The 27328-nt window shown below is 36.4% G+C and overlaps 1 protein-coding gene and 1 pseudogene across 2 annotated transcripts; both read right to left on the bottom strand.

The window, feature by feature from the left end:
* Positions 1-1208: 1208 nt before the first annotated feature.
* LOC148160930 (butyrophilin-like protein 1) lies at positions 1209-13252 on the bottom strand (annotated as a pseudogene). The gene is made up of 6 exons (XR_015761973.1): positions 13105-13252; positions 10991-11335; positions 8583-8924; positions 3804-3902; positions 1930-2250; positions 1209-1412 (listed from the first exon to the last, which is right to left on the bottom strand). The product of XR_015761973.1 is annotated as a butyrophilin-like protein 1 (transcript).
* An 8326-nt stretch (positions 13253-21578) lies between these two features.
* Positions 21579-26965, bottom strand: LOC106912978 (heat shock 70 kDa protein 12A-like). The gene is made up of 6 exons (XM_088002650.1): positions 26602-26965; positions 25806-26089; positions 24530-24748; positions 24288-24459; positions 22596-22706; positions 21579-22409 (listed from the first exon to the last, which is right to left on the bottom strand). The coding sequence occupies exons 1-6, from the start codon at positions 26948-26950 to the stop codon at positions 21775-21777; spliced, it is 1770 nt and encodes a 589-aa protein (XP_087858776.1). The 5' UTR covers positions 26951-26965; the 3' UTR covers positions 21579-21774.
* Positions 26966-27328: the final 363 nt, after the last annotated feature.

The raw sequence follows: 27328 nt of genomic DNA, 5'->3' as shown, positions 1-27328 counted from the left end.
GACATTAGTTGTTTTCTTAACTTTCAGTGTCATATTAGTTCCAATAGGAGTCCTTAGGAGTTCAGTGTTTTCCTGTAGACCAATCAGTGTGTCCATTTGTTCCTTTAAGAAAATAACTTTATTAGTGCCTTAAACATGTTTTTTCCTCACCTTCAGATTCCATCTGGTGCAGCTTTGTTGAATTTTGAAACAGTAAATTAAAATGTTTAATTATTGTACCTGAGTCTCCTTAATTTTGCTTGAATATGTTTTTATTGGAACCTGAAGAAACTCCTGAACAATTTGCTTGTGATGATTCTTAATCCTCAACTTCTTACCATCATGTTGTATTTATTTTATATATATTGCATTAATCACTTTTACTGTTAATTCTGTTTGAAGAATGGCCTTTTCTACAGGAACTTATTTTACTGAAGTTTTTTTCTCTTTTGCTTTGGAATTTTTATATGTTACAGTTTTTATATTCATATGTTATGTATCTCCAGAAAGCACAAAGTTTGTTTAAGGTGATCCATCATAGGACCAAAGGGAGGAACTGTTATGTCAAACTTTGTTTAATTTCAATCAATCAATCAATCAATCAATCAATCAATCAATCAATCAATCAATCAATCAATCAATCAATCAATCAATCAATCATAGCTATAAAGCATCCTTCATGTGGAGCAGCTCGCTGGAAACATAATAAAGGATATTTCTGAACTGGGTTTGAACCATCAGGTCTCAGTCTGCAGGTCCAAATATCAGAGATGTGAAAAAACTAAAACTTCACATCTCTGGGATTCTCTCTTTTTCTCCCATCTCTGTTAGAGGCTGGTGGATATTAAAAGTGATGAACTTTCATCTTTTTTCACTTCCCTGGACTAGTGAGGGGAGTCATTGCTCCTATTCTTTGGTTAATTTCTTGATAAAATAATAATCAAAATGCATTTTGTTCTTGATTGACTCAGGGTTTCACCTTTGGTAAGACTTATTTATTTCCTTAACACTATCTACATGTCAGATTTAAAATATGTTAGATTCAAATATTGACTCAGTTTCAAAATGAGAAGGCTGGTGTGTTCATAGAAAACATGATAGGATCCAAGAAAGAAGAAGATTTTTCTGTAGTTCTTTACTTTTACTTACTATGAAACGGACATCCGACTTGAACCTTTCAAAGAAATAATGTTTCTCAGCTTCTCCTCCTCTCATATTATTAAATGCTGTTTTAGCTTCATAACCAAACTTCATAAATTCTTCATGTTCATCAAACAGGATGCAGGTTGGAGTCTTTGGGGTGTCTAGTCCAAGTCCATTCCTCCATCTCTTTATCTGGGTCTCTCCTCCTTCCTGTCTGGGTTTAACATTGAAGGCGTAGCCACTGAATCCTGAACCAAAGTCTATGGATATGATGAGAGAGTCAGGACCAGCTGGATGGAGGAGAGGAGAAAGTTAGAATATGATTAAAGAGAAGTTACTGTTTTATAACAAGTTACTGAAATAAATCCACAGACATAAATAATTGTTTGTTTATGTTTATAATTTTATCCCTTTGATAAGAAACTAAACTGAAACATTAAAGTTTAGTCATTTTATACAGATTATTCTGGTTCCACCTGTCCTGTGATGAACTGGTGACCAGTTTATGCTGAACCCTCCTCACCCAGTGGTTCTAGGAACCAAAACCTCAGTGTCATCCTGAATGGATAAGTTGGTAGGAACAATAGATGGATGAAAGGATGGAAGCTGGTAGTTTAAATAGTTAATCATTTTAAATAAAACCCAGAAATTTACTTTTATTTCATAACATCTATTGTGAATAGTCCTGCCATTATTTATTACATAATTTTCTTTATTATAAATTATATTTCAGTAACATTTATCCTCATTATTCTTTAATGGAGATATTATCAGATATAAAATGTAGCCTATATTTACAGTACTGACCTTTGACCTTCAGCAGCACCTGCTTCATGGTCAGGATTTCATCTGATGAGTCTTTGTAGACGGTGCAGCTGTAGGTTCCTGTGTCTCTGCTTGTTGGTTTCTTCAGGGTCAAACTGAAGTCTCCAAACTTTGATTTCTCTTTAATCTCTGTTCTGTCTTTATAAAGCCAGTGTTGATACCAATCTAAGTCCCCGTCATTAACGTAGACCACTTTGCGATTGTTGTGTCTCCACCTCACTCTGACTCCTTCAGGCAGACGGGCTGCAGTTTTAAATGGCAGCAGAACAGACTCCTCTCCTGAATCCACCTCCACCCTGTAGACTGAGAAACAAACAGATGAGCTGCACTGACAGCAGCAGAACTGATGATGTTGATGTTCACAGTGATGGAGCCTCAGTGATAATCCAGGAGAAAAACACCTCAGTCACAAAGTGGAGCTCAGGATTTAGTGACCAGATGCTGACAGAGGATCCATGTGATCTAAACTTCCTCTCAAAGACTCAGAAGAAAAGATTCACTATCATCCACATGGTTATGAATATATTTGTACTTTTTAACCAACATATAACAAACTGCATCACTGTTGTTTCCTACTAACTGGAGATAAAAACAGTTACTGATGGATTCAAAGTAGAGAAAAGTTTCAATGACTTCATATCATCATCCTGTAATGTGGGTTTGATTTATGTTTAGTGGATGAGAAACAGCAGGAATATTCAGCAGGACAGACAGAAACTCATCAGAACTCTGGATCTGGGAATTTCAGTTTGTCCTTTTATGGAATCGACCCTACAAGGCTAAGGTTGATGTTAGAAAAGTCTTACATTCAAGTTTTCAATTATTAGTAATTATTTCATCATTATTGCATTTGAAGGTTTTGTGCTGCAGTGCATCAACCTTACAGACGTAAATCATTCAGTGAATCATAGAAACGTTTGCTGGTCTGAAGCTGCAGGTCAACTAATCAGACATTTGTCTTTCTTTTGCCAGAAACAGCAGCAGCTTAAAGCATTTTATGATGTACAATGGTAGAGAAAATAAAATAAAAAAACAATGAAAATATTTATGTGTAACTTTAATGTTTTAATGTTTTATCTACCACGTTGTTTGACATTACGTAATTTCAGACTCAATCGGAATCGATTGTTAAATCTCAGTCAGGGATCGGCTATATATGTAAGTTTATTCTGTTTATTCTGTTTCTTTGTTCTTTATTTTTTAAATGAATTTTTTTAAGTATCAGGTTGGGACTCTGTGTCGGCCAGTACTCAAAATAAAGACTCTGATTTGGGGGTAAAAACCTGATCTGGACGCCTGTAATAAATGTTTCCAATTTAGAATTTCTGTTATTTTTGGTCTTCAACAGTAGGATTAAGATCAGCAGGATTATAGTTATAATAGTTATAATAGTTATAGTGAAACAAAATGCCAAAAATCAAAGCAATGTGGAAACTTTTACAAGTTTTCCCAATGGGTTTTTCCATTTAGGCTCAGAAAAACCAGGTGAACCTGGAGACTGTTGATGGGAGGAGGAACGCCATGATTTATTCATCTTCATAACAAGACGGATAATTCAACCATTTTGTGTAGTTCTGCAGTACTTCCTATTATAAACTTGTAGATTATTTCTATTCTCATTCGCCCACAAACGTATATTGAGTTCATGTGGGTTCAGCTCCTGACCATAGAAAACATGAAAACTCAGCATTTTATCCATAACCGTAAACAATGAAACCACGACTATGAAGCTTCCTTCATCTTTCTGTATCAATACAGGCGTCATTGTCTGAAATGTTCACAATCTGTCTCAGGAAAACTCAGAAAACCTCAGCATGTTGGACATTAGTACTGATACTGATGTAAGAGGAACTCACCTGATATGAAATAATGTCGGAAATGAAATAAAAGGCCTCCAGAAACAGGAAGTAGAATCAGCAGAGTCAGGAAAATTCTGGCCCAAGTTGGAAAAATCTCTATGGAAAAACAAAGACCAGTTAGAGATGAGATATTTTTCTATTCTGAGATCATTTGTTTCTTTTTGTGGTGGATGGTTTTCCATCCTCCCCTCTCTGAGCACCAGATGCAGTCAGAAGCTCACTGCTGATTGGTGGCAGATACCTTCATAGTTGGACAGGCACTGCAAGGTGTGTGTGAAGCATCAAGGTGTGTGTGAAGCATCAATCAAGGTGTGTGTGAAGCATCAATCAAGGTGTGTGTGAAGCATCAATCAAGGTGTGTGTGTTTTTGTTTCCCTGCTACATGTTGGCTTGTGTTCTTGATCTTTATCTGAGATCATAAGTGGTATTTTTGCAATCTCTGGCTGGGATTATGGTTGGTTTTAGGTGCTGCACCTGCTGTGTTTCTGCAGCGTTGCTCTGCAGCTGCAGCTGCAGGTTGTTGCAGCTTCCAACTAGTCCTGACCTGCTGATCTGCTCCCTCCTGTTCAGGCTGTGTTTCCACTCCTGGCTAAGCTACCTTTTAGATTTTAATTTATTTTACCTGGCTGCTCTCGACTAAACCTGTTAACCTGTTGCTGTTGGACAGGCTGTGTGGCATGACTCCTCTGGCTTGTTGAGGCATTTGAAACTGGACGACAACAATTTGTTCCATTGCTTGAAGTTTTTCTTTCACATTTTGTATTTGTTGTGCATTACTGAAGTTACTAATGTGTTTTTTTTCTTTTTATTTATTTATTTATTTTTTTTAATAAATGAATTTGTCTTCACCTCATAACTTTTTGTTCAGGGACCAAGTATTAGGCCTGAAGCCATGTTTTTAAAAAGAGAAATGTTTTAAGAAAATTGTTAATAAAATCTTGTGCATTCAGTTTGTGTTCCGGTGCATCTTGTACATAAAGAATCTCCCCCTGCTGGTCACATGTTGTTTCTCTTTTCTACTTTCCTTTTAGTCATTTAGTTGAACTAAAAAGCCTCATGTCAGAAAGTTTAGTCCAAATAGTTACATTTTAAGAACTTAATTCAGTTAAAGTGTTGATCCAAAAGACAAATAATTTTCAGTAAAATTTATGTAGTAAATTCAATCCACTCATGACTAGAAAAGGTAAAATAAGGTTGGATAATTCACTGTCCACCTTGCAGGGCATTTTGGCTGTGAAAACCCAGATAAACCTGGGAGAGGAAGAGAGTCATGATTTCTTCATCTTCATAACACAAAATGTTATAAAGATAAGTTATATTTTATAATGCAACTCCAACTTTGTTTTTTTAATGGGTTCTAAAAACCTTCTGTTTAATTGTATGACAGCTGAGTTTTTAGCTTAAAGGGATGGCAAGAGACGTAATCTTGATTCTAATATATGTGATTGACAATAAAATACTTTGACTATAAATGTAGACAAATGGAAATCCTAAAATGTACAAAACTTGTAGCATCAATAAATCAGCAAAGTACATAATTCTAAACAAAAACATACATAGAGATATTCATGTCTGGAAAGAAATTGAGATATTTCATTATTTCCTTCTTTAAAAAGTTACATCTAAAAATTAAAAAATGTTTTTCATCGCAGTTTTTTCAGACCAGAAAATTTTATCTTCTGCCAGATGGAAAAAAGCTGAATTACTGAATAAATAAGAATCTTTATAGACCTGATGACTTTCTTATGTAAGTATTTATCATAAAGTAAGACTTGTTTAGAGCTAATCTTAATTGTCTGATCAGCTTTTCAGGACAAAACACTCAGTAAGTAATTTATAATCTATGATCAATGTGTGTTTACTGGCAGTGAAGCTTCCAGTTGTTTCAAGGTAAAACTTTGCCATCTTGACTTGAAGTAATAATCTGCATAGAGTTCAAGGAAAATCTATTATCCTTAATTGTTATCAGGTATTCAAAATCAGTAACCTGTTTTACTTGAAGCTTCACGAAAATATTGGACTAATTTCTTTTTTCTTTCCATCCAAGTAAATACATGATAGTCTCAGGTCGGGTTTGACATCAAGACATTTCAGTCTTGAGTTGAGTCCTAAACTTTTAACTAACTTAAAATACAAATCAAGTTGCTTAACCTGTTACATGTCCGTCAGTCAGTTTGTGTTTTCCATCTCATTTTTTCTTCTTCTCAGGTTCAGGATGCAGACTGGAGTCAATTTGGGATTTTGAGTTCTGATTGGATGCAGAACTTGAAAGGAACCAACAGGTTAACTGGTACCATGTTATGTTTCAGTGAATCTTTTCATTAAATAAAAACTGCAGGACCGTGGCCCTTCAGGACTGGAGTTTGACACCCCTGGTAAATTGTTCCTCCACCATTAGCAGATTGAGCAGCGCGTTCATGGGATTGATTGACAGCGCTAAGACCTTCCTTCTTTCTCTGTTTGGTTGTTTTTGACTGAGTGGTGTATTTCTGCAGATGACAGCAGCACAGGGAGGAGGTGATCTTTTCAGATTATCTGTCTTAAACTATCATGACATGATGACAGTTTTAACAAATATGTAGAAAAACATTTTTTTTAAAATAAAAGTTACTGCAGCTTTAAGTATGTTATGAAAATTAGACATTGTTACCTCTCTAGGTTTTTGACCAATTGGTTTTCCTAACAAAACTGTTTTTTTTTCTTTTCAATTTTGTTAGATTTGGGAATAATGAGGAGTTAAGCTGCAAATTAATAAATCTTTAACTAATTAAAAAAATATGTAAATGATCATTCAAAAATAATGAGGATCATCTGAAGAACAATGTATTTCATTGTAGCTGGCAATTTATATCTTACAAATTTGCATGTGGAAAATAAATACATTTATAACAGTTACTGAAGTATGACATGTTTATGATGCATCACACCTGAAGATACAGCATGCATGTTGTAATAACTGTTCTGGTGAACTGCCAGGTAATCATTCTCCTCTGCTGCACCTTTCTGCAGCTTCTCTTATTGTTAGTGATGAGAACCAGGTGGACTCAATCTCCTAGCAATCACAGAGTGCAGTACTGTTGGTGTGACTGATCTGTCACTCCAGTTTGAAAAAGTGCCACAGGATGAGAAGCACACAGTGCAGGTAGCATGTAAAATCAGAAATGTGCAAAAGTTTTCTACAAACTGTGAAGGACAGCCGCTAAGCCTCACAATGCTGTTGCTCATTTCCTGAATCTGATTGGAGCAGAACATGGACTCTGATTGTTGCACTGAGCAGTTTTTAATATTATTGAAATCAAAGGAGCAACTTAAAAAAATACATTTGGTGTTTCTTGTTTAAAGTGAAAAAGAATAAATGTTGAATAGAATTTTGACAAAAAATATATTTAACAAACTGTTGATGAATATGCTAATTTATTTATTGGTGTTGAATTTTACTATAAAATATTTATTTCTTATACTTTTGGAATAATTGGTTTAAAGGGCTGGAAATTTGTTTGATTATTTCACAAACTATTTATCTTGGTAATTTCAGAATGTAATAGATGTGTTTCTGTTTCTTTTCAGGTTTTCCACCTATGTGGCCTAAAGGCTAAATCACCATGGTGACCATCATAAAAAATAAAGATGGATCAGCTAAATTGAAGGCTCTTTGAGTGAAAACCAGTTAAAAGTTTCATAGTAGAGACTATTCCTTTCAAGTGGGGAATCACACAGTAAAGCAAACCTGACAAAACTTGATAACAGGATGAAAATATATTGGTAAAAAGTGAGGATGCACAGTTATGCATTAGGTGAGTTTTCATTGTAACAAACCTTCTGCTTGTTGTAAGATATCAGGGTTCAAACTGAAGTCCAGCCATGAGATTTTAGTGTGAAAGTCAATTTCACAGTTTTATAATTTGTGACTCCAGTCTGACTCGATCCTAAGACTCATGACTTTAGTCCAGACTTCTGCAAACCACTCAATAATAGAGTGAAAACTGACTCAACACATTCAGCAAACATCTCTAATGTCACTTCAGGATGAATACAACCAGTTTCACCCTGTGTGATCATGCTGGTGTCCAGCAAAGCCCTTTAGCTCACAATCTCAGGAAGACATAAAACAACTGAAGCATAAACCATCAAGAGTGGAGAATCATAAGAAAATCATGATGAGTTGTTCATAACATCCATATCAAAACTCATATCTGGACATCCAGACTTGTGTTGTAAACATTTAGATTGCTGATCTTTTAACATCGGTACATATTGCTGTCTGTCATTCTTAGTCACTTTCAGTTTATCACTAAAGTAAAACATTTAATAGAGAGAATATCTCAGACTCATTCCACAGATTCATCCTGTCAGTAACTTGATGTAATCTGCTGGGTTTCCTTAGAAAGAAAATGTTTAAACTAATTTGAATAATAAACTGAACTTAATGAACTGTTTAATATCCAGAATTAATCGGAATGTATGTTTGACTGAATTATTATTATTTTTTTTAGAAAACAAAATATATATAAATATATAAATAAACTGAATTGAACCTGAATTAGATCCTGTCAAGATGCCACTTTAGAATCCACTGAACTTCTCAGAGCGTCTTGTTGCTAATGTTTGTTATAATCTGGATGTTTACATGCTGGATTTTATATCTGCAACCAAGGAAGTGATTGAAAAAGATCTGAATTCAATTATTGATTATGACCCACATGGTGGATTACACAATACTTTGGATATATACTGTATGTGTGTGTGTGTGTGTGTGGGTACATCAAATTAGCTGACCTCTGACATTCAGCTGAATGCCTGACAGCATTTCTTCTCCCGTCTCCTGACGAAGGCTGCAGATGTAGACACCGCTGTCTAAAAGTTGAGGTTCTCTCAGAGTGAGGCTGAAATCTCCAACATCTACAGCATCAGACCTCATTGATGTTCGTCCACTGAAGAGTCCATTTTGAGCTTGTAGGTCGTCTCCTTCTCCCCGTTCATGGACAGTGTTGGGGTTGAGGTCAAAGCGACTCCATTTCACGATGAGAATCCCTTCTGATGCTTTACTCCGGCAGGGCAGAACAACAGATGAATCCCCCTGATAAACATCCAGAGTCACATCTAAAGAATCCTGAGAGGCTGGAAGGACAAATAGAGAGAATAAATGTTTTAAATCAGCGTGTCAAAATTAATAAATTTAAACATTAGAAACTCTTTTCTTTTAATCAGTTAATCATATAACCCAACCGGCTCCCAGTTCTCTACATTACTACTTTTTGCAGTGTTATAAAGCAATAGGGGAAAAACTTCAGACAGTTAATGAAGTCCAGAAAAAGGATCATTTTCACAAATTCATCACATCAATTCTTATGTGAATAACACTAGATAAGATAACAATATGTAGCCCTTTGGAAATGATGGTCAACGCTAACAGAACATTTCTCCTCCAGCCCAGCTTACTGTAAGCACTGGAGTGATATTATCATCATTAATATTGATTATTATTTGCTGGATTCCTTTTGACTAACTCTGATAGTCAACAACCATGCTGTTTCTTTTTGATTAAACTCTTAATTTGTTCCCTTCCAGTTAGTACATTTGGTACAACTGGAGTGTGGAGATTACCGTATTTTCCGCACCTTCAATGAATGGCCTATTTTAAAACTCTTTTTCATATATAAGGCAGATAGACTAGACTCTTAAGGATTTGATCCGTTACACATCTACATTTATAAATAAATAGCCCCCAAGTACTTTAAATAGTAATCTGCCTGAGTCATTGTTTCACTCACGGTGTTGGTGTTGTGATATTGTGCCCAACTGCTTTCTGGGTAACACAGACCAACCGACACGCTGCCGCCGCAGTCTCTGTCTCTCACTATATATCAAATCAGTAACAAACTCTACAAATGAAAAGGCTCAAAGGACAATCTCAATATGTACATCTTTGCATGTTCTTATCTAATCACCCCTGGCTGAGTTGCTTGGCTGTTGTATTGTGTTGTATACTTCATTATGTTGTTTTGATGTATACTAATTTCATTTAAATAAAGTTATTTGGAAAAAAAAGTCTCTGTCTCTCTTCCCCCGCCCCTCTGCCCCCCTGGCTTTAAATGTATTATCTAACTTTATTAACAAACCAGCGTTCTGACAACTATCCCAGCATGCACCACGCACTTCTTCTACGGGGAAAATGAAGTCGGCGGCTGCTTACCGTAGTTGCTCATCTGTTGTGGCTCAATATTGGTCCATATATAAGGCGCACCGGATTATAAGGCGCACCGTCGGCTTTTGAGGAAATTGAAGGTTTTTAGGTGCGCCTTATAGTGCGGAAAATACGGCACACTTTGTCAACCTGAACAAGTTATTTCAACATGCTGGTCACTGGAGACTGAACAGCACAGAGAGGCTCTGCTGCCCTAAGCTGGATGTTGAACAGCTCCATTACCTAATTTATATAATATTTTACACTAAGTCTAGCTAAACTACCAGGTATCTTAGGTAGGACTGGGCTCCCTGCCTACAGTGTTGCTTTAGGCTTTTCCCCCAACATGGTAAAATCCAATATTCTTCTCTTTTATTCCACCCTGTTCAGGTTCTGCTCAAAATGAGTCTGAAGTCAGCAACTTAATATCATTAGCTGGATCTCATTAGATAAACCTGCTTTCTTTGTTTTCTATCACAACTAGAACCTAATTGGACTGTAAATAAATGCCATTGGGAGGAGCTGGAGGTTATATCAGTTATCTTTACTGCTGATGCCTCCATGTAATAAGTTCCCACCAGTAGAATCTGATACATTTCAGCAAAAATAAGTTGAATCCACAAATAAGGAAGTGATGAGATATTTAACTAATAGATGATGAAAACTCTGACAGCTGAATTAGTTTATCTGCCAACTACAGGATGATTATCAGGACATGATATTGTCATTCAATAATTATTGAAAACTGAAAAAATCTATAGAAAAATAAAATGTTTTAGGAGACATAGTTCAATCAGCTTGATGACTCTATAACTGTTCAGTAAAACATATTTTTTACTCGGATATGTTTTTTATTTCATGAAAATTATTTGCCAAAACCCTGACCATAAATCAGCTCAATGGTTGCTGAGAGACCATATTCAACCAAGATTATTTATTAGACATTACAAACCAGGAAACAACTGGTTTTAATAACTGGGAGGTGTGAAAGGTAGCTGACCTTTGACATGCAGCTGAACCCCAGACAGAGCTGTTTCCTCCTGATTCTCAGTCATGCTGCAGATGTAGATGCCGCTGTCTAAAAGTTGAGGTTTTCTCAGAGTGAGGCTGAAGTCACCAGAGTCCAGAGCATCAGGTATCATTGAAGTTCTTCCTCTGAAAACCTGATTTTGTCCACGTAGGTCGTCTGCTTCGTCCCGTTGATGGACAGTGTTGGGATTGAGATCAAAGCGACTCCATTTCACTGTAACAATCTCTTCTAATCTCTTGCTGATCTGACAGGGCAGAACGACAGACGGTTCCCCCTCCTGAACCTCCACTGTCACAGCCAAAGAATCCTGAGAGGCTGGAAGACAAATAAAGGACAAGTTTTAAATCAGTTTATTAAAATAAATACATTTAATCCAAAGACATGCAGTCTATAAATATTTAATTTACTGTTGATCAAACTGTGTCCCAGTTCTCTGTATTTCTAAGTGCTTTTTCAATGTTATGAAGACTGAAAAACAGAAAAGGATCATTTTCACAATTTCAGCAAGTTAATTCTTTACAATAATCCTGCATTTCTCCATATATGAATAATACTATATGTAAGTGAGGATGGAAGAGGCAGAGAGGACAGAATCACCTGCTAACAACATGTAGATCTTTGAAATTAAACTTTTAGTCAATTATAATTTCTCTCCACTTCACATGAAGTAGAGCCGTTATTAACAGCTTCAGGTCTGAATGTCTGCACTTGTTCAGGCTAACATGCATACAACTCTTCTTTGGGCATTTAAAGGTCAATAAGAACATTTTAAACTATATTCTGTAACCGATAGAATCACAGAATATATTTTAAATTGTTTCAAACCTATGAGCTCTTGTTAAGAGTTGAGCTGTAACAATCTGAACAAGCTGCAGACATGAAAGAGAGACCAGAGCCCAAGACAGGCTACAATCACACAGCAGGCAAATACGACCAAATCGTCTTTTTTTTTGCTGACATGTGGCATATATGTGGCTTTTTCCTGGCGGTCTTAATGGCTCATTTCCTATAATTTCACCCCCATAAAAATCTGATCTGAGTCACTCAATCCAACACTGTATCTGAATGAGTGACACTAATTCAGATACATATCTGATTGTTTTCAAAGTATCTGCAGTCAAAACGGTCATGTTGCATTTTATGTGACTTTTATGTCATTGATGTGAGACATGCATCATTATTCTGGAGCAGAAAAAGCCAGAATATAAAATTATGATTATTATTATGTAATTATGTAAGAAGGTTGTATCACTAAAGAGAATCACATCACAATCAAACCACACAGAAGTCTCACTGCAGTTGGGTTTGCTTAACCACCAAAAGAATTATGATGCTTCCTTATAACAGACCCAATGGAAATAAAAGTGACCCCAGAATGAAACCCTGTGGAGCCCTGCATGTAGGTGGTGCTGAAGTGGAGTAAACATGGACAACATTAACACAAAGTGTCTGTCAGAGCGGAACCACTCTAACATTGCTCCTGTAATCCTAATCCAGTGTTGTAACCATGACAAAAGGAAACTGTGACCCCAAGAGAAACCTGAGCTACACAGAGCTGCTGCTAACTGCAGACCAGGATTAATAATATTATCTACGAATGAGGAGAAAGAAAAACAGCAAAAAAAGATTCATTTGTGCATCTCTGAGGCAGAATGATCCACTAAACAGTTTCCTGTTTCCACTATGAACAGTTGCTTTCAGCTCACAGGGAGGCAGTTTGTAATCTACTGTCAATCAGCCGTGCCAGAACTTGTTACAGTAGAGATTTAAATTTCACTTTGACACTATTTGTTATTAAGCTTCTGCAAGGACATGATGCTACAGTGATGCTGTATGTCTCTGGATGATGTATTTACCATAAAGAAACTTTTTAGTTGCCATAATTTTTATGCTGATTCTGAAAATGACTTCACAATAAACTTGAAAGAATCAAATTTTTTTATGAGAAAGACCAAGGACCTACATTTTAAAACATTGCTGTGGCCTTAGTTGTACCTGGTAATTATTTTACTGACTGTGAAGAAGGAAAAAAAATAAAGATCAGCTGAATAAACTTAAGCTTGAAGAGAGGAAACATATCTTACCGTATAGCAGGAACAAAAACACAGCAAAAAGCTCCATCTTCCTCGATATAAAACACCAAGTCTTCTAAATAATTTCTTTATAACTCTCTGAAATAGTTTCTCTGGACAAACTGAAAGCAAACTGAAAGTTCACTCTGCTGTTGATCAAAGATCTACCAGTAAAACCAGTTTTCATTGTTCCGGGTTGGATCAGATCAGCTGGTACGTAAACAAACCAAGTCTGGACAAGAATTACAGATTAAATGATGGTGAGATCAACTAGTGAAGATCTATGGCAACACAGATGTTGGTGCTCCATTGATTTACTGATTTGAACTGAACTAAAGTGAATTTTTTTAGGTGCATTTTGCTTCCAGCTTCTTCCTATGTGGGCTGATGGATGAAGATATTTGTAAAAACAGTTTTGGCATGGTTTGACCTCAAGTCACTGCTGTAGTCTAGAGTGGAATCTCATTTAGCACATATACCAAAGTTTTAATTATATTATAATAATCCATCTGACAGTAGTAGTTTACCTGCCTAAATACAGGATGATTGTATTTTAAACAAAAAAATAATTATGATCCACTCTTTTAACAGAAAACAAAATAAATATGTAATAAGGGGAGGCTTGTAGGAGAACCAGATGTAATTGAAAGGTAATAATAATGAAAACAAAGAAACTTATAATGGTGACATAAGAACAGGACATGGAGCTGAGACGATCAGGATGGAAGAAACCAGAACTGAACAATGGAGACCAAGGAGCTTAAATACTGAGAGAAAAACTAAAGAAAAGAGTCTAACCAGAATATACAGAAGACAAGAAATAAGTAAAACAAAGTAAATTAAACTATAAAGTACGACCTTAAAGACAAACAATAAGGAACAAACCATAAATTATCAGCATAGAAACAAGTAAATAGAATATTTATTGGACACTTAAATCCACTGAATATAAAATAATATCATGTTAACAGATAAATCAGTTAAAGTTTAGGAGACAAAGATCAGTTTGATGACTCTCATTTCTATAAAACACATTTTTCCCCTCAGGTGAGTTTCTGGTTTGATTCATAATAAGTTCTCTGGAAATGAAAATAAAAAAAAATGTCAGAAACCGGATCAGCAGGTCCAACACACCCACACACACACACACACACACACACACACACACACACACACACACACACACTGATGTTTGCCAAACCCTGACCTGAGATCAACTCTACAGGATCTTCCTGAAACCGCCTTGAAAAAGTATTTATTAGATGTGATCAAACAGGAAATAACGTTTCTAGACTAAGATTTGTTTAAACTCAAGAGAAAAAATGATAATTTTGTTAACTGGGTGATTTTGTTGCTGTGATGCCTGGCTGTAGGAAATACAGACTCTGCATCAGCAGAGGAGTTCAGGTAATTATTGTTAATCAGAAGCATTTTTACAGATGATTGAGGCTCTGAAAAATCAGCTCTGATGAAGAAACAGTTAACTTTTAACTTTTCTCTGATATTTAAAGACTCACTGCAGAAATAAGTTGATCCTGTTTTTAACTCAGTGGTTGGAGGGTGTGAGGGGAGATGGCAGCACAACTGTTCTGGCATTTATTCTTCAAGACATGAGGAAAAAGTGAACATATTAACTTGAATAAATAATTTTTTAAAAGTATTTATTCTATATATTTAACCTCGAATGTGACACTATATTCAGGTGCATCTCAAAAAATTAAAATTTATTGAAAAAATAACATTTTGTCTCTTGTTTCAGAAAGTGACACTAATATAGATTCATTAAACAGAATGAAATATTTCAGACCTTCTGTAAGTTTGATTATTATGATCTAAAGATCATAATATATCAATATATTAAAACACCAAAGCACTGAGGTGCAGGTGGGACGGTCACGGCTGCCAGAATAATCCTCAGACCTTGGCATCTTCAACTGTTCCGAATGTTAAAAGCTGGTTGGATTTAATGTTGGAAATAGTGGAAATATATGAAGAAATGCTGGCCAAGATAAATAATGACAGAAAACTTCAACAAATCCTGGAACTGTTTCCTCTCCTGCAATACTGGGACAAATAAACTCCTTTGATGAACTGCTGCTTTGGAAAATACTGACGAGTGACTACTTCTGTTTAATGTGGTTGTTTCTGCCAACATTGAGGATATTTAATCTGTGAAACTTTCATTGATTTGACATGTGCTGACCTGGTTGTCTTGCTTTGTTTGTGGTTTTTGTTTTGTGAGGGTGTGAGGAGGGTTGAGAGGGATTATGTATTTATATGTATGTGTTTTGAAACAATAAAAACTTTAATAACCAAAGAAAAAAAGGATTGAGTTGATAAAGTTACTCTGGTTTCAGAAACAAGAAGGAGAGTTTCAGGAAAGAAACTCTGTTGATGTCGTGGGGATCTTTTCTCTTGATCCTTTGAGAAGATTTGGTCTGAAGTCACTGCTGAGTTATTGTCCACAATGGAATCACATAATGTACAGCCAAAAATAAGCAGATAGTCAACCAACAAACTGGTTAAATATATGTAACTAATTGGTAATGGTGCAGGTGATAATTATAGAAATTTGTCTGTCTGCTCATTACACGATGATTTATTTCAAACTGAAATAAAACAGAGATCCACATTTTTAACAGAACAGATGAATATTAAGAAAGTTTGTAGCAGGACCAAAAGCAGAGAAATGTAATCAAAAAGGAATAAAGGAAAGAAAAAACTCATAATGATGGCAAAGCAAAAACAAGACAAGTCTGAATCAATATCCAGAGAAGGGAAGAAAAATAAAATTAAATGACACAAAGGAAGTAAACTACAAAAACTACAAAACCTTGTAAACCACAAATTATCACAACAGAAAAAAACCAACACCAGCAGATCATAACAGAAAAACTATCAGAATAATTATTGGACACTAAATAACATTAAATCCACTGCATGTTAGACAATTTGGCTGCAGACTCTGGAAACTGAAGGTGTTTTCAAAAGTCCTCCAGGGTGAATGTTGTCTATAGAAAAACATGATTAAATTTATAAGGCAGTTTGATGAATCTCCTTCATTACGGTTCTGTAAAACACATTTTACCCTCAGGTGAGTTTCTGGAAATGAAAATCAAAATACCAGAAATAGTGAACTTTCTATTGTACAACTAAGCTGTTATATCACAACTGTGCTGATGTGGATGTAAAATAGTTTGAAGTGCAAGTTTGAGATGCAAATGAAACTGTGCATCAAAATGTAGATTTATTGTTCAGAATGAGGCCTGATCTCTTGACATCGATTTGTCTGGCTGAAAACAGATTCTACATTTTTTAAGTAAGTGGAGCAGAGAAAGGCAGCAAGTAATGACTTTACTGAGTGTGAAGAAGGGAAATAAATGAAGATCAGCTTCATAAATTTCACCTTGGAAAGAAGACAAAGATCTTACCATAAAGAAGGAACAGAAACACGACAAACAGCTCCATTTTCCTACATGTCCAAATCTGCCACATCCCTGAAACTCAATGACACGACTTCACAGAGAGAACAAACAGAAATCTAAAGTTTTACTCTGCAAGAGATCAAAGGCCAGGTAATAAAATGTCAGTCATAAAATGTTGTATAAGTATGGAAACAATTTCACTTTCTATTTCACCTGAGAAAAGTTACAAATTAAATACAGAAATTTTAAATAAAGCAAACTAAAAAAGAACAAAACACAGTAGAGCTGAAATCGTCTCATTCTTTTGCTTTAATAAAAAACTAAATGTTCAGTTTCCTAACTTTTGTGAAAAGAAAATGTTTCCTATTTAGTTGGTCTAGTTAATGTTTATTCTCTTCCCAGAATAATGAAGGGGTGTGTCTCTTTAAGCTCTTGAAGGTGTTGATTATTGGGAGTTTCTATGTGATTGGTTGGGTGTTCAGGTTTGGATTTTTATTTTGGATTTGATGATTTAGTTATTTAATTATGCTTCTATGTTCTTGCTGTCTACAGTTATTTGTGTTCATTATTGTCTTTAAGGTTTTTCCATATTAGTTAATTTTTTGTGGTTAGTTTCTTAGTTTATTCTTGTCTTTTGGTCTTTGTGTATTTAGATTTAGTTACTGTGGATCGGTGTTAATTTTCTCTTGGTTTAGTTTATGGCTTCACTTGGTTTAATTATTCATCTTCCCTGCTTGTTTGGTTTCATTCAAAGCTCTTCATAATCCCCATTAAATCACCTGCATTTAATGTCGTTTTTATTTCTCAACCCATTACATAAACTATCTGGTTCTTATTGTTTTTGTCTGATTCCTCTTATTACTCTGCCTGAGCTCCATGTCCTTTTCTCCTTGTGTTCTATAAGTTTTCAGTTTTTTCATTAAATATTCTTTGTGTTCCTGTTTGCATTTGATCCAACTCTCAACATACCAAACAACAGGAGCGGTTTATAAAGTTTTACCAGGATCAAAGTTCAGTTTTGATGAGAGCCAAGTGAAAGTTTTTAATAAAGAGCAAAAACTTTAGAGAATGAGAAATCAAACTGGCTGCTCAACCTGTACATAATGTGTGTTTATCCTCGTTTTATTTCCTCTAAAACTACAGTAATAATCTACACTGCAGAGTATTACTGCTTAAAAACCAAAGTCAGATTCCCTGTCTGTGCACACAATCTTGGCAAATAAAACTATTCTGATTCTGGGTGTTACACCCCCAAGGTCTAGGGGTCCAGGGGCTGCAACATAAAATGTGTCCAGAGTAACAAGTGGAATGTAAAATGATTTATTGCAAAAGAAAGTTTCACAATACAATATAATTTAACCCCAATTAATGCAAAACAAGAGGGATTAACAAACTCAAGAATGTCAGGTGCAAATTAAAGTTACAAAATGTCCACACAAGTCAATTCAACGTAAACTCGAAATAACCCAAAAGGGGAGAAAGGGGAAGAAAAAAAAACACACACAAAGGGAGTACCAAGCCTCCCAAACAAGCTTCTAGCTTGGCAAAACAATCTGAAGCAGTCAAGCTACTCAGCAGAACAAACAGGTACAAATTGGTTCAAAACAAACTGCCTAAAGCAGTTCAAACACCTAACAAGGGGGACAGCTTCACAAAACCTCTTCCAACTAGCTGCCCCACTGGAAGAATTGACTCAGGAGCCTTTTATATGGTGCAGGTGGGCCTCATCAACATCTGATTGGCTTGACAATCCTCTGCTGGTCCAATGGTGTAGCTGCTTTCCTGCAGCCTTCAGGCAGCCAATCAGGGAGATGTGCTCTCACAGCTGAACCTGCATAACAAAAGGGAGCCTGCACAGCCTCAAGAGGCCAGGGGCCGTAACACTGGGTCAGAGAAGAAAATGATGGTGTTATTTCACATCAGGAACCAATTCAGAAGAACAAAAATCAAGGACTTTATATTCTGGTGAAAAGGTGGAAAATGACACTGGCACCAGATTAGCTTAATCAGAGAATAATGCTGAGCAGCTGCAGAGGAAAGGAAAATAATTAACACAGATTGAGCTTAATTAGAGCTCCATCTGTGTATTTGATATATAAATCAAATGCACAATTACTTGTTTACCCAGAATCTGTTGCTAAGTCGGCATAACTTGAAGACATATTTCTCAAAAATGTTCACATTTCAAAGAACCAACATTGGAACAAATGGAAACAAAAAGGGTCACCAGGAGACAGCAGCTCATTCAGCTCAATCTCCCAGCTTGATAAACTCTCACATCCACTAATGTGTCCATAAAACATCCTTTGAATTGTTTGCAGTATCATGGCAGTATTTCTCCTGATTGATATTTTTAACAGAAATCCATTCTGTCTTGTTCAGATTATTGAACCTCAGTCACTCAAAGGACTTCATGGCCACAGATTTCAGGCTGAAGATCTGTATTCATTCAAGCCAGTGATGATATTTTACTGTAGAAAAGCTGCAGGGTTGATGTAATGATGTCTGATAATAAAACAAGTTCTTATCAAGAACCGAGAGTCTTAATGAACATAGAAGTTACATCAGTAAATAAATAATGAATGTTTGTTTACCTGTTCGCCATCTTGACAAGTTGCCTGAATGGCTTATTTCCTTTTCGACAGCTCCCTCTGGTGGTGAAAGATGGTACTAAAATTACAGAACTACAGATCCTGTTTTTGATTCCTGAGAAACATCTCTGAACAGATATTAATGAGGCCATAATCTGATAGGAAAATAATATCAATGTGTAATCAGACAAGATTTTACCACATTATTATGTAATCCAGACTTCATAAAAATCCAGTTTGTTTTTACTGTGATTTTAACTCAAAGTAACGAAAAAATAAAAACATCAATAAGAGAAAATATTTAACACAAGGATCAGTTTTACCATGAAAAATCCAATTGAAATCATGTATTATGTAAAAAACAGATTAAAATCTTATATTCTGGATACAGGAGTTATTATTAATACACAGAGAGCATCTTCAATCTCAGCTAACTGGAGAAACCTGATCTAATCCATGAACTCTGGGCAGCAAAACATTTTTATCTAAAGATTAAATCATTTGATAGGAAAATAATTTTCGCTCACAAGACCAAACAAAACTTCTGGTTTAAAAGCTGAGGGACGATTCATTAAATGTTTTCATTCCCAGTTTAGGGACCAAAGATTTCTGTTCCTTCACCAAGTGGAAAAAATATATTAAAGAACAAAGATGGATTTGCTTTGAGGTTTTAGTTTGGGGAAATTTCAAATATATTTTTATGCTTCTCTAATTTTAAAAATTGCTAGAAACAAGAGTTTATCTGTCAGTTTCATTTTAGTATTTTCCATCACTGCTGCCTCATTTCCAATTAGACCAAAGAGCCAATCAGAGATCAGACTGAGATAAACACTGATGGTTCAGACGAAGAGGATCAACATGAATTAAAGACAAAAACCTCCATCAGCTGCACTGAGTTCATCCTCAGGTTCATCTGAAGCTTTTCTGTCCTGAAAACTTCCCATCATGCTGCAGGTTTTAATCAGAGCAGATTCCTTCCTGTCAGTCGACCGTTTCACAAACATCCTTCACAGCTGAGAGACTCAGATTCTGGTTCCACATTCAGCCTCAGAGATTCACACAGAAACGACACGTTTGATTCCCAGAGAGCAGATCAGAGTCTGAGATCAGGAGGAAACCATCAGGTGATGAAGCTGCTGGTTGATACATGATGTCTGACTGTAAACAGCTTCAGCTGCTGATCTCACTCTGATCAGTGACCAGCTCTGATCTGGTTCTGGTCATCAGCTCAGATTCTGATACAAACAGCCAGATGAGACACATTAATGTGATGAAACACATTTAAAGAGCCTCCAGGTGATAATTCTCCATCATGTGAGACTGAATCTCATCTCAGCTCTGAACAGGCTGCAGCAGTTCAGTCTGACTGATGATCCTTCATCTCCATTTCTCTGCAGCAGCCAGAAGAAAACAGGAAAACTGAAACAGACTCTTCATTTCATCACCAACATCAGGAGAACATGCAGCAGAAAGGCCATCAGACTGACCTTTGACCTGGAAGCTGAGATAATCTGCAGCTTGTTTTCAGACATGAAGACATTAAAGCAGCTCTGACTCCGCCCACCTCAGAGGTCGGAGGTCAAATCAGCTAAAGGTGAAAGTTAGTGAGCAGGTCTGACCTGATGCAGCAGCAGAGGAACCTGATGAAGCAGCAGCAGGAGGAGAACTTCAGTCCTCTGATCAGATCCTGTTCTTCACTCCAACAAGCCGTTCATTCAGCAGCAGGACTCCTCCTCTTCCTCACTCTCTTCCTCCTGCTGCTCCTCTCAGATCTCCTCTGTCTGTCACAGGAGGAAGAGGAGGAGCTCAGACCATGATGAAGGTCTCTGTTCAGACTCAACTTCTAGCGGCTCTGACGTCATTAAATGTGGCGCAACTTAAACCAAACCATCTCCATCTTTTCTGGTTTCAGTGCGCCATCTAGTGATTAAATGTGTTACTGCAGCTGCTGCCTGCAGGAAATGTTGAGTGGAATAAGAATTAAAAATAAAACAGAACATTGTTTTCATCTGTGGTTTATATATTTTCATCTGTATTTTTATTTGTATGAAATAATATTTAATAACCAAAAACACATTAAGCACAAGAAAACAGTTATTCAAATTGTCATGTGCAAGTTTTAGTAAATGTGCTACTACATAAATATAAGACATGAACAATAAACCATCTGAAGCGTCTTTAGATGTTTTATTAATCAATTGAAGCTAAAAACAAATCTCAGTTTTCTAAAGCTCTAATTATTTAAGCAACACATTAATAACATTAGAAAAACAAAACTTAAGGGAGCAACATTAATTTATCTATCAGGGGAATTTAAGTTTTAAAACATTCACATCTGCTTGTTGATACTTAACCTTTCAGGTCCAAATTAATCATCTAAACCAAAAATTAAACGACTGCAAAAAAAAAATAAAAATAAAAATAATAATAAAAACCACAACAAACAGAAGGGAGGAGGGAGAACCAGGTAAAATAAAAATTAACTTTTATTTTTAATTCAATTTACAAATTAAAGTCTGTAGAACTGATTTATTGGTTTCTGGTACAAAACAGCAAAAGATGGACCATGGGAAATCTTTACAATTGTATCAATTAGTAACACAGACAAACAAAACAAACTATGCACAGTGTGAATTATTCATATTTAAAGAAAGTAAAATTAAATCTCATGAACAACATCTGAACCAAGCTGGACGTTTCCTCTGAGGCTCCACCATCTCTGGGTTTCTCCCCAGCTCTACGGCTCCTTTCAGAATCGCTTCCTGGGGTCTAAGAGGACACAGGACTTTATACTGACGTCCAAACTGATCAGTGATGTGCTGACGGAGAATCTGGCTCTCAGCCAATCCTCCCACTAACACAATAAACCCAATGTTGAGATTTTTGTCTAATATTTCTCTGAGTTTCCCTGTGATTCCCTGCAGACTAAAATCATAGAAAGATCTCAGTTTCTCTCTGGAGATCCTGATAGATCCATCATCCCAGGAAGCTCCTTCCACTGAATCAAAGAACGTTTCAATCTGTTTCTGTTTCTGAGCCAACATGACCAGGTTACCTGGGCAACTGATCTGAACATCTTCATCCAAAAGTTTGAGACAAGAAAAATCGAACATGATATTTTGAACCTCACTGGGGAAGTTTTGCTCATATTCATCCCAGACTTCATCACAAAATGTTTCTCTCAGGAACTCTTTGAATTTTCTCTCTCCAGTTTGTCCTCCCAGATCATTTTTAGGGGCCTCATGCAGCGTCTTCAGGGCTCCTCCTTTCAGGACGTCATGAACAGTGAAGTGACTATAATCTGTTGACAAATAGGAAGAGAATGAAACAGATTAAATGATAGATATCAGAAAACACTGAACAATTTAACTCATATTCAGCAAATGATCAAAAAGATCAATTCAATACATTTATTGGGTCTCTTATTGTGAACACTGATTTTTCAAACTCGTCTTTAAACCTTTAAATAACGGTGAGTAACTTTTACCTCCACAGTCGACAACAAGGTACCGTTTCCCGTCTCTTTGGGTCTCCAGCAGGACTTTGGTTTCTTCTGGTTCCACAGTAAACTGTACGACCTCCTGACCTCCTGCTGGATCTGTAGAAACACAGAAACCTCACTGAGCTGCTCTATGAACAATGATCAGTGTTTTCACAGGTAGAATCAGGTTTTTTGTTTATTTGTCATCCAAGGAAATGCTCAAAATCTCTGGAAAAGAAGTTTCCAGATCAGTGATGGTTCCTCGGTTCCTTGGACCAATCAGAGAAAGAGGAAAAAAAGCATTAAAAATTGTGACATTATGTCTCATAATAAAGCCTTTTTGTGTTGTGAAATGGATTTGTGTCCACATGAAGCCTGTTTCAAGGTGAATTAAAATGCCTTGTTACCAAAGACAAACAAGATCTAGTTTTTCTGAATCCTCTGAGTCGCTTAGTGACTGATATGAGCTACTGAGAAAAAAACTACATGTAGTTCAATATTTACCTCAGTTGACTTTATTGATATACCATCTGACTATTCAAGTGGTAATTCTGACATTTATATGAAGCTTCCAGATGTCTGGAAATGTTCAGTCAGATTCAACTCTGGACTCTGGCAAAGGTTCTGAAGCCACTGAGATCTTGGGTGGATGTTCTGCTGACCCATTGGCCCAGTCTGAGGTCTAGATTCCTCTGGAGCAGATTTTCATCCAGAATGTCTCTGTGCATTGCTGCCTTCATCTTTTCCTCTGTTCCCATCCCCATTTAATGCTGCCACCACCATGCTTCAATGTAGAGACGGTACTGGCCTGGTAATGAATCATGTCTGGTTTCCTCCAAAAATGAAGCCATTCACACCAAAGAGTTCAATCTTTGTCTCATTAGACCAGAGAATCTTGTTTCTTATGAGAGTAAACTCCAGATGCTCTGCCTTGTGCCTCTTATTAAGGATTTGCATTTGTTTGGCCACTTTACCATCCAGGCCTGATTGGTGGATTGCTGCAGAGATGGAACCTTCTAGATGTCATTCTAGAAAGTTCTCCTCTCTCCACAGAGGAATGACATCTCTGACAAAGTGACCATCATGTTACTATTAGAATAAGGCTGTAACACAGATACATGAAGGTCCGTAAAGACATGGATGACAAAGTCTGTTGTGGATAAACTTGACTGGCCTGCAGAGTTCTGACCTCAACCCAATAAAACACATTTGGGATGAATTAGAGAGAAGACTGAGAGCCAGACCTTCTCGTCCAACATCAGTGTGTGACCTCAGAAATGTGCTTCTGGAAGAATGATCAAAAATCCCCATAAACATTCCTAAACCTTGTGGACGACTTTCCCAGAAGGGCGGACCAACGTTATATTGAACCCTACAGATTAGGAATGGGTTGTCACTCACATACTTAAGCTTGTATATGAGTCAAAGCAGGTGAGCAAATACTTCTGGCAATATACAGAGGCTTTTTTGTAACCACTAACAGTACAGGATGATTCCCCCCTCATCCTTCATGTTGTCATTTCTTCTAACCTAATGAATGGCTGCAGCCAGAGGCAACTCTCTTTGTTAACTTCACTTGTTTGTGTCTCTTTGGATGTGTTGTACTGAAATGAATTTTGTTGCGCATCTGTACAACAATAATTAAAACATTCTGATTCTGAATGTTTGTCTGCCAGACGTTACAGATCCACTCAGTACCGTTCCAGCTGGTATCAGGTTCTGCTGCTCCTGCAGGTTGATCCTGTGAGTCTCTGCTGTGGTTCTGTGTGATGAAACCATCAGGTTGAAGCTTCAAACACCAGGTCAAAGCTGCTTCTGACTCCAGAACAAACATCAGTTTGTCTTTAGTGGCGTCTGTTACAAGACCAGCCTGGAGGAGAAACCAGAAGTCTGATTCTGATGAACATTCAGAGATGATGACTCTAAAAACATGATGTTACCTGAACTGCAGATTTCACTATGAGCTCTTTAGTGGAATCCTTCAAGAGTTCAGGAACAGTCAGCACCCAGATGAAGTCAGATGCTGTGAATTCTCCTCCTTCTGGATCTTTAATGGTTTTCAGAGCATCGTCCTTCAGGAACCTCAGAACTTCTGTAAAGACCTTCAACGTTGTCATTGACTTGTTGTTGGATACTTTAACTGTCTGCTTGCTGAGGTCCTGGGAAAAAGTTTCATTGTATTAATTTGTATTCATCCCCAGGTGAGGTCAGTTTTCCATCAGTAATTCTGATGGAAAACTTAAACCAGTCCACATAGAAACATTGTTTTAATGTCAGTTTCTGACACTAAAACAATGTCAGATTGTTTTAATGTCAGAAAACTTTTTTCTGATGTTGCTTATAGGATTCGTGCTTCTGTTACAAAAGCTGTAATTTCAAGCAAAATCATAAAAACTGCTGAAGATAAACAGAATCACTGATTGTCCAAAAGCTCATATTATATGAATCCAACATGTTTGAAAGTCTAAAGTTGTCATAATCACAGGCCATATATTCTGTTACAATTAATACAATTGTCCTCTTTTGGCTTTTTGACAAAAGGGAACAATATGATGTCATCTGAGTAAAACCACATGAACAACATGTAGAAAACCAGATTCAGTTAGAATCAGCTTCAGCAATCAGCTTACCAAGTTTTATCAAACAAACAAGGAATTTGACTTTGATCTCGCTTTGCTCACAAGAAGGACATTTAAAATATATAAAAAGGCTGGCTATATGTAAGGTTAAGTTTGTTACATTGTGACTCTGTGTTTTAGATTTTTCTGTGGAATGCGATTCCAAGTAATTTGGGTAAAATTATACTTTCATGTTTAAATATCCCAAAGAAATCGCAGTTTGGGAAGGTGCAATGCCAACTGGATCGCTATTGGTTGGCAACTGCAAAGGAGCCAATCAGGAGATGAGTTTATTTTCCTCTGCAGGAAATAACAGAAATAGAAAGAACTGTGGATGTTAGCTTCTGCAGTAGAGCTAAGACGTTTTTCACTGTATGCATTAACACATATTTACATGCATTTGGTGCTTGAGATATTAAAATTTCCACCTACATGTCAGTAGATGGAAAGCTGTGAAGAGGGGAGAGTTCAAGTATAAACTATATTCAGATAATTATAATAGCAACACAGTTTCAAAATGAGAAGACAGGTGTATTTATAGAAAACATGATAGGATCCCAGAAAGAAGAAGATTTATCTGCAGATCTTTATTACTTACTCTGCTAAGGACAGTCGTCTTGAACCTTTCTAGGAAATAATGTTTCTCAGCTTCTCCTCCTCTCATATTATTAAAAGCTGTTTTAGCTTCATAACCAAACTTCATAAATTCTTCATGTTCATCAAACAGGATGCAGGTTGGAGTCTTTGGGGTGTCTAGTCCAAGTCCATTCCTCCATCTCTTTATCTGGGTCTCTCCTCCTTCCTGTCTGGGTTTAACATTGAAGGCGTAGCCACTGAATCCTGAACCAAAGTCTATGGATATGATGAGAGAGTCAGGACCAGCTGGATGGAGGAGAGGAGAAAGTTAGAATATGATTAAAGAGAAGTTACTGTTTTATAACAAGTTATTATTGAAATAAAACCACAAATAAACCTTCGTACACATTTATAAATGTAATCCTGCATTTGAAAAACTAAACTGAAACATGAAAGTTTATTCTAATATTTAATTTTACACAGGTTATACCGGTCCACCTGCCTGTGATTGTGACATTTCTAGGCTGTTCCTCCGTCTCACCAAATGAAAGCTGGAGATAGAAACCAGCTTCACTCCGTCCTGAACTGACCAGTGGTTTTGGATCCTGGGACTCCTAAATGTCTAATAAAGTTCTAAAATAATAATTGGTTTTATAGCATCCATCATACTATTCTTTGTTGCATTAGTTTTGTTAATGTTATATTTCTTTAACACAGTCTCATTCTAACTTTCATATTAGTAACTCAGGATAAAACTCCCCTAGTTTTAATAAATATGTTATCAAGCGTAAAATGTGACCAGTAATTATTCTGCTGACCTTTGACATTTAGCAGCACTTGTTTCTTGATCAGGACTTTTCCCGAGCTGTTGGTGATGCTGCAGGTGTAGGTGTCTGAGTCTCTGTCTGTGGGATTCTTCAAGATCAAACTGAAGTCTCCAAGATGAAATCTTTTCCTCATTTCTGTTCTGTTTCTGTACAGCCTGTATTGCTCTTCAAGCCTTATTGAGTTGCATGAACACCTCTGATCCATGTGGACGATTCTGCCAGAGTCGTTTGTCCAGGTCACTTTGACATCTTTAGGCAGACTGACTGTGGTTTTAAAGGGCAGCAGAACAGACTCCACTCCTGAATCCACCTCCACCCTGTAGACTGAGAACAACAACATGAGCTGCACTGACAGCATTAAAATAAAACTTCCAACTTTTTAAATTGGTAGAAATTATTTTATCACTATTTTATAAGATAGTCACATTCTGTAATAATCATCACTCAGTGGGTGAACTGCTACTGTAATAAAATTATTGAGTTAAGCAGGTGAATTGCTGTCCAGGCTAACTAATCAGGTTATGGTATATATTTGCTAGACACAGATTTGTATAATTGTTTAAAATATTTCACAATATACTGTAGAGAAAATAAAAAGTAATTGGAAAAAAATATATTTTGTATGATTTTACAGTACATTTGATTCATATTTTAATTAGAAAATAATAAAATGATTAAGTGCTTTCATGGAAACTCTCAAAACAATGTCATGTTAGAC

The sequence above is a fragment of the Poecilia mexicana genome, unplaced genomic scaffold (assembly GCF_051168715.1).
Source record: "Poecilia mexicana isolate PSO_F unplaced genomic scaffold, ASM5116871v1 scaffold_2, whole genome shotgun sequence".
Lineage (NCBI taxonomy): Eukaryota > Metazoa > Chordata > Actinopteri > Cyprinodontiformes > Poeciliidae > Poecilia > Poecilia mexicana.
The sequence above is the reverse complement of the archived record's forward strand: the minus strand, read 5'-3'. Positions and strand labels throughout refer to the sequence as shown.

Excerpts from the sequence above, each read along its gene's own strand:
- LOC106912978 (XM_088002650.1), bottom strand. The coding sequence starts at position 26,950 with ATGTTGTTGTTCTCAGTCTACAGGGTGGAGGTGGATTCAGGAGTGGAG. Across the intron at positions 24,749-25,805 it reads AGACGACTGTCCTTAGCAGA|GACCTCAGCAAGCAGACAGT; the intron begins GTAAGTAATAAA and ends ACTTTTTCCCAG. Across the intron at positions 22,410-22,595 it reads CCTTGTTGTCGACTGTGGAG|ATTATAGTCACTTCACTGTT; the intron begins GTAAAAGTTACT and ends ATTTGTCAACAG.